This window comes from Phycodurus eques, chromosome 10, assembly GCF_024500275.1.
Source record: "Phycodurus eques isolate BA_2022a chromosome 10, UOR_Pequ_1.1, whole genome shotgun sequence".
Lineage (NCBI taxonomy): Eukaryota > Metazoa > Chordata > Actinopteri > Syngnathiformes > Syngnathidae > Phycodurus > Phycodurus eques.
In genome coordinates, this window is record NC_084534.1 from 26,088,932 (window position 1) to 26,100,136 (window position 11,205).

At 42.9% G+C, this 11,205-nt stretch overlaps 1 protein-coding gene across 1 annotated transcript; it reads left to right on the plus strand.

Annotated features, from left to right (window-relative positions):
• The first annotated feature begins 2,147 nt into the window (after positions 1-2,147).
• LOC133408898 (1,25-dihydroxyvitamin D(3) 24-hydroxylase, mitochondrial) lies at positions 2,148-11,181 on the plus strand. Its single transcript, XM_061688258.1, has 12 exons — positions 2,148-2,651; positions 2,723-2,913; positions 3,035-3,128; positions 3,229-3,322; positions 3,564-3,655; positions 4,812-4,923; positions 6,113-6,258; positions 6,391-6,557; positions 7,344-7,422; positions 8,163-8,360; positions 9,412-9,523; positions 10,707-11,181. The coding sequence occupies exons 1-11, from the start codon at positions 2,379-2,381 to the stop codon at positions 9,520-9,522; spliced, it is 1,557 nt and encodes a 518-aa protein (XP_061544242.1). The 5' UTR covers positions 2,148-2,378; the 3' UTR covers position 9,523; positions 10,707-11,181.
• Positions 11,182-11,205: the final 24 nt, after the last annotated feature.

The following is an 11,205-nucleotide window of genomic DNA, read 5'->3' on the forward strand; positions in this document are numbered from 1 at the left end:
TAAAAAAAGGGAATTGCACAACCCCAAGCATCTGACAAAAACAGTTTGTGTTTTGATAAAAACAGGCACACGCATTTACTGCGATAAAGCCTCATTAGTCACTCATTGTGTTCAAGGTCAGCCACGAGCCTATTGCGTAGTTTTTGTTTGCCTCCGCAGACCAAGCCGAGAAAACATGTTTTTTTTCACTACGACTCGGGGGAGGTGGGGGGGGCCCACGCGGTGTGCCAGCTGTCCGTGACATTGCCAGGGTTACCTCGGGTTCAGGACAGGGAACGCCACCCGGGTCCACCGCAAAGTTCTGCGGACGAGATGCCCGGCAGGCCGATTGGCTCATAAAGGGAAATAAAAGAGTAAAAAGTTCTCGGTTTACAAATGTTTCCTCGTTAAGAATTTTCAAACTGACTGGAACACTATAGAAAACAATCCCACTAAATCGGGCTGTCCGTCAAATAAAAAAAATACATAATAATTAAAACCACGTCTGTATCGTGCCATGAAAAAAACTTTTTGTTTCTAATAATCCCAAAATATGTCAGTTCCCACCTTAATTTGCATCAATCTTTTTGTACAAAATGATAGTACATCCTTGTATGTGTTCAATATCCATCAAATAAAACTAAAAGCAATAATGGGCCGTGAAAAAAACTTTTTTCAAACGATTGGAAAATATGTCAGTTTCCTACAAATGTGCATCACTTTTGAAATCCAAAAATCTTTTCATCAAATGTACCTCTTCAAATATAAGCGTACTTAAAACCACTATTGTACTATAGGAATAAACGTGTTTTTCCAAATAACTGCAAAATATCTCAGTTTCATAATCATTTGCAAAATCCTACAAAATCCATATGACAGCAGACTCTTCATCAAATGTGACATATTTCTTCTCCGAATATTAAATAAATGCACAAATGTTTTTGAAATGGACTAAAACCATGATATTGTGCCGTGAAAAAGCACTTTTCCAAAATAACCCCCAAATATGTCCATTTTCTTCATACAAAATCCTACAAAATCTTAGATCAAATTTGACACATTAAAAACAAAAACTCGACTAACCCACTATATTTTGCATTGAAATAACTTTCATTTTCAAATAACACCAAAATATGTCCATTTCATACTAAGTTGCATCGCCTTTTTTTGTACACAAAATCCTACTAAGTCCTGTTTATAAATACACTGTTATAAATATTCCTGTAACACTTTACAGCTCACTCACAAAAGTTTTATATATATATATATATATATATATATATATATAAACTCGTATATATATATTTTTTTTTTATATATAAAACTCGTACTAATTCAAAACAAACATACAGCTATAGATAAAAAAAATATATTTTTTTTTTAAAAAACTGATTAGCGTTTGAACCCAGATAAGCTAAACTAAGCTAATCGTGATCAATGTGAGCGTGCATACAGTACATGGCAGCACGTGTGTGACTAATGCGTGAAAATGTCAAAAGTATTTCTTGGACTGTAGTTTCCCAATCCAGATCCCCCCCCCCGCCCCCCACACACACACACACACACCACATTCTTCATATATAACAGTGATTCATAACTGTGTTTCTGTACTCTACCATCAAATAAATTTTTTCCCCTTTTTTTTTTTTGTCCTTGTTTGGCTCCATCCATAGCGACAGCGACTGTATTGTAATGGTCGCTTTGCAATATATCATCTTTTGTCGCACACGCTAGGACCGCTACTGGACCATCGTCGTGTCAACTAGTGCGTCGAATTGTTTTGGACTTCTGCAGTGAGGACGGAGAGCGCACTGCATGTAGTACGTGCATATGAAGCATTTCGAATTCACGCTCGAACGGCGTTTCCGTTGTGAAAGCAAACATGGCCAAATCATAGTAAATTCGTTACAGAATCGAGGGGGGGGGAAGAATCAAAATGTTTTTTTAAACAAGAAGCTCAAATATTTGAGCACACTGCGTGACGAGTGCGTGTAGTAACATTTCTCCTTGCCAAAGTTTGGTTTCTCCCGGATGGCTGCACGCGAACTGCGTCACCTCCAATAGTGGCTGTTGTTTATTTATGAAGCCAAACAGGGAGGAGGGGGGGGGGGGGGGGGAGTGGTTGCGGGGGTTTCGAGGGGGGACTTCCGCGGTCTATCTGAGGCCATACGATCCTCTCGACGTGAATCCATAAATGAACGGTGGGCTCGGCGGCCGCACCATGGCGCACCGGCCCCTGATTGGCTCGGTGCTGCGCCGGAATAAACCCACTCGGCGTATATATGAGGCGGTGAGGTGTGACACTTCCAAGAAAGCGAGCAAAGCCTCACGCTTAAAAAAAAAACAAAAAAAAAACAACAACAACAAAAAGAAGCTTCAACAGGCCAAGCAGGAGGACGATGAGGGCGCAGATCCAAAAAGTTCCGCAGATCGTGGAACTGCTGAGGAAGAAGTCCGTGGGGCTGCAGCAGCTCAAGCCCACGTCGTCGGTGTGCGTCCTGGAGGGGAAGGATGCTGTGGAGGCTGCGCGCTGCCCGCACGCCTCCCCCTCCTCCTTCCCCCAGGGGGCGCACAGTCTGGATGCCATTCCCGGACCCACCAACTGGCCTCTGGTCGGCAGCCTGGTGGAGCTCCTGCGCAAAGGAGGACTCACCAGACAACACGAAGCGCTGGTACGCTCTCCTTTAGTTCCTTCATGTTTCATTTGGTCTCATTTTGTTTTTTTGTTTTTTCCCCTCCCAAGGTGGACTATCACAAAAGGTTCGGTAAGATCTTCCGCATGAAGCTGGGCTCCTTCGAGTCGGTGCACATAGGCGCGCCTTGCCTCCTGGAGGCGCTCTACCGCAAGGAGGGCGCGCACCCGCAGAGGCTGGAGATCAAACCCTGGAAAGCTTACAGGGACCTGCGGGACGAGGCGTACGGGCTCCTCATCCTGTAAGTCACTTTTGGGGGATACGGATGCTTCTGACTTGGAGGCTGACCCCCCCCCCCCCCCCCAAAAAAAAAAAAAAAAAAAAATTTCTTTATTTTTTATTTTTTCCTCCAATGAATTCAGTGAGGGGAAAGACTGGCAGAGGGTGAGGAGCGCCTTCCAGCAGAAGCTGATGAAGCCGACAGAGGTGGTGAAGCTGGACGGCAAAATCAACGAGGTAAGGCGCCAAAAGGAGAACGCGCGATATTGTACCTTTTATTATGTTTGGGATTGAAATCTGAAGGAGAGAAAAAAACAAAACAAAAACATTACAACAGGTGATGGAAGAATTTGTGGACAGAATTGGAAAAATCAGCGTGGATGGGAAGATTGGAGACTTGTACTTCGAACTCAATAAATGGTCTTTTGAGAGTAAGTTTCATTCAATTGAATGTCAATATTTATCGGTGACTATTAATGACCATTTCTTGACAAATGGCGTTTTAATGCAAAACGTAAAATATGAGTAAACAGTGTTATTATACGTAGTGTAAGTCATTTTATGGCACCATGTGGAAAACCAAGCTCGAATTCACAGCGCGTCCTGTAACTGTGATTCTGGCAGCAAAAACGGAAGCTGACGATCGTGTCTTTTTTTTTTTGTTCGGCGCAGCCATTTGTCTGGTGCTTTACGACAAGCGCTTCGGTCTGCTGCAGGAGAAGGTCGACGAGGAGGCCACCAACTTCATCACCGCCGTCAAAACGGTGAGTGCGCTCGCGATTTTGCCAAAGGAAAAATAGGGAACCTTTGTGATCTGACCGATTTTTCACAGCCAAATTGTATTTTGAAAATTGTAAAAAAAAAATTGAAGAAGTCGGCTCGTCTTGTACAGTAGAGTGCTTAAGTAATTTATTAGCACAGCAGCTGATATCAAGTTCATGCCAAAATCACTTCCATGTTTGTGTATTGGTGAACAAAGCAGTACAAGGTGGCGCTCTTTAACAAAAACTTTTATTACAAGCAGTTAACGATTATTGTTATCCATGAATTTTCTGAATGTTCAGTTTAAAGAAAAAAAAAATAGAGGTACACATTAGAATTTCTTGATGAAGATCAAATTAAACCTTTTAACATATTTAACTGCAATCCTGTACTGACAAATTGGTTTTCATCAGTTTGACTTCCTGTTCAAAATGAAAGTGGAAAGAGTCCGCGTCAAAGTTCTTCGTGATCCCAGACGGCAAGTGTTCTAATACGTTTGCTAAGCACTATGTGTGTGTATATATATATATATATATATATACCACCGTGCCGCCTGAAAAAAAACCTATCAAATTAGTAATTTACATTTATGCATAGGGGGGAAAAAAATGCATTTATTTTCAAAACAGTCATAAATCGAGAGCTCCCTGGAATTGAAAACACCTGCATTAAAGCACTTCCTGATTGCTTTCACTACAGCAAGTGGCCTTCCAAATGTTGTACATGAAAACATGACAACCACCTCCAGAAAACGAACTTCAGTAGACCGCAGTCTAAATCCTGTAGGTGGCAGTATTTCCCACCGTATTGAATACAGCGAAACCTCTTAAGGTGGAGTCTACTCTTCTAGTATGTATAGTAGTGCTTCTACTGATAGCTAAAAACAAGAGCGTGACGTCCGCACGGGTGTACGATGATCTGCACACCGGACTCACGCCGACAGCGGGTTCGTCGGGTTCACCTGAGCTGACCGAGTTCAGCTGAACTGCGGCCAGTGAAGCCGGTTACTGGGGCAAACCAATACCGTCGATGTACTTTCACAAAGGGGGAAGGAAGAGGTAGATATGGAAGGGGGGGGGGGTTGTTAGCGGGGTGATCGGGGTCAGTGATCAGCAAAAAGGTGGTGACTGGCTGAACTGATCTGACTTCCCTTGGCAGATGATGAGCTCGTTTGGCATGATGATGGTGACGCCCGTAGAGCTCCACAAGAGCCTCAACACCAAAACATGGCAGGACCACACCGCCGCTTGGGACCGCATCTTCAGTACAGGTACGCGCTCGAGCCGCTCTTCGTGAGGCCGTGCCGCAAAATTGCTAACAGAAAACTCGGCCTGGGCCTTTTGTACAAAACCCGGTGCAGTGCGATAATGGCCACATCATTCCGCAATCGATTAGTTTTTGGTGAACGACGAGTAAAAACTAATTAGAATATAGTGAAGCCCCTCGATACTCACGGGGGCTAGGGACCACATGTACGGTTGCCACACGATGGCGAGGATCATAAAGCATCAATGCCATGCCTCTAGCATGTACATTGTGTACATCCCTCTACATGACCCCATGGTACATAAACAACTATATTCAGTTGTTAAATTCAATTGAGGCTCATCCGTAGTATTAACTAGCATAGGAGCCTAAATTACACACGAGCAGAAACTGGCATTACATCACACATGGGCAAACAAATATGGACACTCACACTTTACACAAACGGTATTAAATCATTAAACTCACCTTTTAGCATTTACACGCAACAATACAAGTGAGGGAATACAGGCAAACCGGCCAAGTGGACTACACGGGTTATTATTAGCGACATCGGAAGAAAAGTGGAAACATACTTTTACTTTCACCTTTGCGAAAATATGCAGGAGTTCGCTGTAATTGTTGGACGACTGCCGGGTACGTGCTTCGTGTCGGTGCCGTTTATATACAGTCGAACAGCGACAGTGGGAAAATGGTAGGATAAGGCCACAAAAATGTCTACTTTTACAGGCAGGCCGCATCCCAACTGTTACGAGCTCCAAAAGTAGAAAATTCCCGGGTTGACTTCGTCACCACGTTTCATGTCAGTGAAATGTATACATTGTAAAAGTCAGGAAAACGCCAGCTTTTACAGACAGCATAAAAGGGGTTACATGGGGATACTACTTCTGACGGCGCGATGGCGATAACCATCGAGTCAACGAACGACCCTCCAAATTGGATGCTCACTTTTTTTTTTTTTTTTTGTGAGATTCTGGAGGAAAACGTTATGAAATTAAGTTATGACACGGCACCAGTAAGGCTGATGGAATTGGAAGAGAGCTCACGGTGCAATTTGGTGAGACGAAAAATCATGTAATCTGCCTAATTAATGCCTGGACTCTCTGCAGTTGAGTAAATAAATAAATATTTTTTTACATGACATTTTTTTTTATGATGGCTATTTCACGGGCTGCGTCTCGCTCTCTCCGTAGTCAAAGTTTACATCGACAAGAAGTTGAAGCGGAGCTCCCCGGGAGCGCCGGACGACTTGATCGGCGACATCTTGCAGCACAGCAGCCTGTCCAAGAAGGAGCTGTACGCCGCCATCACCGAGCTGCAGATCGGCGGCGTGGAAACGGTGAGACGCATTCTCACCTCACAGAAGACGTGACCGGCGGCCAGTCAGAGCCCAAGCGAATGGAAATCCTACCACCCTGCTTAAACCTCGTCGTGCCATGTCTCACTCTTCCCCCCCAACCCCTTCCCTCAGACCGCCAACAGCATGCTGTGGGCTATTTTCAACCTGTCGCGGAACCCCGCCGCCCAGAGGGAGCTGCTGAGCGAGATCGCGAGAGTGGTGCCCGCCGACGGGCACCCGTGCGGAGAACACCTGAAGAGCATGCCCTACCTCAAAGCCTGCCTCAAAGAGTCCATGAGGTACAACCACGTTGCCAAACACATACTGTAAAGTCAATCAATCAAAACTACTCTCTTTGACCATGCAAAAAATAACAAATAAAAAAATAGTAAAACTTCTCGTGTGAAAATATTTAACTAAAACCAATTGTAAAATGACTTAGCGTATGTATTAAATTCATTTCACTGCTCGTATTGTACTGAGCCGACATACTCTTCCCTATGTCGGAGAAAATTCCATTTTCTGTTCTGTGGTTGTCGACCCACGTTTCCTCTTTGTCATCACTGGTGCGCAAAAAATCCAAAGAAAAAGCAAAACAATTGCAGAGTGAATCCCTAAGTGAAGCCTCGTGAGCTGTGATTTACAATCCGATCTGGACTTGAAATCGTACAAGCGTACTTGACCCATGACATTACTGTACGCATCCAATGAGTATCGGGCCGACATCCCGAGCGGTACCACGGAGCTTAAGACGCCGAAACGTCCCCGCCGCACATGACGGCGTTTCGGAAAAAACAATCTCCGTGAGATACGCCGCCGTGACCGGGCCCTGATGCTTTTTCTCAATGTTCAGTCACAAGTTTTCGACTTGTGTCATTGAGGGCTCCTAAGTACATCAAGCGGGGAATGTACTGTACAGTATATGACCTCCGAGCGAGGCTTATACTGCCGCTTCCACTGTACGGGGGGGGGGGGAAATGACTGTGTTTAGGTCACGTTAAACGGCTTAGACATGCTACATTAGACCTTCGTGAGGACCGATTCCCATGCGTTGTTTTTTTTCCCTACTTTTCTCCATTTTACAGGTTATCGCCATCCGTTCCATTCACAAGCAGGACCCTGGACAAAGACACTGTGTTGGGCGATTACGCCATTCCCAAAGGAGTAAGTGACTTATACACGTCATACAGATGACACGAGCAGATTACGTTCATTTACATTTGACATGTCTGGAGGAGGCACTGAAAAGAGCACGTACTGTACGAAGTTTTTAAGCCACGGATGGGAACCTACCAACCCACAAATTGTTAGCCCACTAGCACAATTGCCCAAGTCGTTTATTGAACGTGTTCGGGGAAAAAAGTGAGGAGAAAAAAAAAAAAAAAAAAAACACAACAAATTCAACAAAGAAAAAGAATCCCGTTGCCTCGATTCAGCCTTTGTGGATTACCATGACCTGGATGACGGACAATCTACCCAGACAAAAAGAAAAAACACAATTTTTAGCAAGCGCATTGGTATTTTTTATTGATTGAACAAGAGACGGCAGCACGGTTAAAAAGTGGTTCAAACATCTGCCTCATAGTTCTCAGGTTGTGAGTTGGACTTCGCATGCGTGGGTTTTCTCAAAGTATTCCAGCTTGCTCCCACATTCCCAAAACATTTCTTTTCCATTCACTGACGAATCCAAATTGTCCACAGGTGTGAACGTGATGAGTGTGAATGGTTGTTTGTCTAGACTGGTAACCAGTCCATGGTGGACCCACCTCAGCTCACCCACCACAACCCTCAACTTTTTCTCTTATCTTTATAAAGACAGAATGTTGGACATTGGATTGTTAAAGTGCCCACCGAGCGTATTGCCGCTATTTCCGTCCACTCACTCTCTATTTCCACCCCAACAGACAGTTCTGATGATCAACAGCCACGCCATCGGCGTCAACGAGGAGTACTTCGACGACGGCAAGCGCTTCAAGCCCGAGCGCTGGCTGCGCGAGAACAGCACCATCAACCCCTTCGCCCACGTCCCCTTCGGCATCGGCAAGAGGATGTGCATCGGCCGGCGGCTGGCCGAGCTGCAGCTTCAGCTGGCCCTGTGCTGGGTGAGGCGTTCACACACGGTGCGATCAAAAGCGGACCGACGAGTACAGATACAGAAGTGAGAACTGTCACTGTCAATGTGTCTGGCGCCACTTTACGAACTGTAACTCAGTGATTCCTGACCACCGTGCCGTGCGATCTTCAGAAAACGTGAATTTAACGTAATTGTCCCAAAATCATATTCTTATTTACTGCAAATAACCTCTTCTGCTTCTTCGAAACCTTTTGTTCATCTGTCTATGCCAACGACATATAGTGATAGACAGACCAATTAAATGCTCTTCCACTCGATGTCAGAAAGTTACAATTAACGTGTATCCACCAGTTGCCACTCAGCCGCTCAACAATAAATATTCTCATTTTTCTGTAGTCGTCCATGAAAGCAGACTGATTAATTATCCGAGTTTGCAAGACATTTGCAAACATCTGCTTTGACTTTGAAAACGAAATGATCAACTTTCAGCATTTTCTGTACTGTCAACTTGAAACAATGTCTTAGAAAACTAAGACATTGTTTTAGTTTTCGAAAGTTTTAGTTGTAGTTTTTTTTTCTTTTTAGACATTGAATAAAGGGATGAACATTACCAAAAAAGGTTCATCCATTAATTGAAAGAATAATTGACAGATTAATCGATTATGAAAAAAATCATCCGTTTCAGCCCTACGCGTTGTTGATAAAACTGAGGAATAAATATCAAATTTGGCCATAACATAATAAATATGTCGCTTACTTTTCACTTGTCTGCATTCAGAGGACAAACTGAAGAGGAGTATTACAACTATAGGTATAAAAGTGTACTAAACATGAAAGCAGTCATTTGAAAATAAAGAAATAAATACAATTTTAAAAAGCCCACACACAGCACCAACTTGTACTATCAATCATTACTTTGCCGTCAGTTCAGAATCATTGCCGTAGCATATTGCTGTTGGCGCCCAAAAAGTTCCACCTTTACAAACGTACGACAATGGAAATTGGCTCACGATACCAAACACAACCACATTTTTGGGTCTCCGCAGCCATATTCACTGGTTTTTCATCTTTCCCGTCAGCTGGTACGAGACTACGAGATCGTGGCGACGGACGACGAGCGTCTCGATGTCATCCACTCGGGATTATTGATTCCCAACAGAGAACTGCCGGTGGCCTTCGTCAAGAGATGAGGTGGGGAAGGAACACCTCACACTGTTCGATTCGCCGTCATTCTGCGTCCAACTACATACCGATTTCTAACATCTGAACTGATTTTTTTTAAGATATGAGCGACCCCACACATGACGGGAAAAAAAACATCGGCAAGTGTATGATTACTAACACAGCACACCACACACATAATGTTGTTTTTTGTAGCGCCAAGGCTGACCTGTCTGTAATAACTGATTATCCATCCAGATTACCAGGAAAAAAAAATTGTACAGTCATGTCTCACTGTATCGCAGTTCACTTCTTGCTGATTCAATTCATCATGTTTCATTTTTTTTTTTTTTTTTAGGTCACTGTATTTCAATTACATACCTGCACATCTCTGATACACTTAGCTTTATTGGATTTTAATGTGGCACCAATGACTCACATAAGGTCAATTGGGCTCTGATTCTTAGCAGAAAAAGAAACCTTGCTGAGTCATCTCAACGCATACATTTTGTAAGCCACCAAACTCCTTGAGGATAAAAAGAACATGACCAGAAAGTCACTGTTTAAAACACAAGCCACAGTCAGGGATTTATGAAATAAATTCACAAATACCAATCTTAGTCCGACAAATTGCTAATGAACGTACTCATAACATTATCAACGGGACCAAAAAAATGCAAGTAAAGAGCAATGTTTAGCTTGATTTTCTACAACTACAACACTGTAGTTTAAAACACCCCCACAATGAATGCTGGGTTCCCATAATACTTTTAGCTGATTCCATTGCCGAGACCGTCAGTGTGAGGTACAGTGCCAATGCTTAACACAGAAAATCGCATGCACGCACGCAATTTAGAATTTTACCTACCACACATATTTTGGGAATGTGGGAGGAAACCCACACAAGCACGTGGAGGACACGCAAAGCCCACACAGGCGAGACCGCATTTGAACCCGAGTTCATCCAAAACAGTTTAATATTATTTCAAACTCAAAAAATAAATGGCTGACAGATTATTTGATTTTTGACTCTCTGTAACTTCCACTTCCATCCCAGGCTAAACTTAGATTCTCCCCGATATGCAAAGATCTCAGTTCCTCACTCAACAACATTTCCCTGATAGCTCTTAATACTTTTCTATTATGCTCAAATTGCATTGTGGGTATGTATGTGTGTAACCTGCCTAATCCTTTACCTCTTCCAACGCTTCAGGCGCTGTGTTCCTCCCAACGGAAAGATGGCACCGCTGCTGCACCACTGACTCCCAGTATTGCTGCTCTGTAAATAGAAAAACATAAAATTGCTTAACATGTAATCACGCCATGAATACCTCAAACTTATTTAAAACTATTACTCAAGAATGTGGATGGGCAAAATACCAGTTATTGTGTACAAATTGAGCTTAGGCAGCTGTCTTTAAATCTTATTATTAACGTCCTGTATGTAGATGTTAAACTATAACTATATGTTGTTTATTTTTTATTGTGTATATAAAGTGCAATTACGATGTACATTATTTACGTAGACATATTCGTGTGAATAAAAACATGAAAAAAAAATAAAACAAAGCATTCTTGTTCTTTTCAAACCAACAAATCTTGTCAAGTATTTAGGACATTATGTATACATTTGTCGTGCCTGTGTTTATTTTATTTTCATTGTGTATATTATGTGCGATTTTATTCATGTAAATATAAACAACAAATATGAC

What these genes read in the sequence shown, in the direction of transcription:
- LOC133408898 (XM_061688258.1), top strand. Translation starts at nt 2,379, where the DNA reads ATGAGGGCGCAGATCCAAAAAGTTCCGCAGATCGTGGAACTGCTGAGG. An exon ending in CCAGACAACACGAAGCGCTG is followed by an intron (nt 2,652 to 2,722) that starts GTACGCTCTCCT and finishes TCCCCTCCCAAG; the next exon opens with GTGGACTATCACAAAAGGTT. An exon ending in AGATCGGCGGCGTGGAAACG is followed by an intron (nt 6,259 to 6,390) that starts GTGAGACGCATT and finishes CCCTTCCCTCAG; the next exon opens with ACCGCCAACAGCATGCTGTG.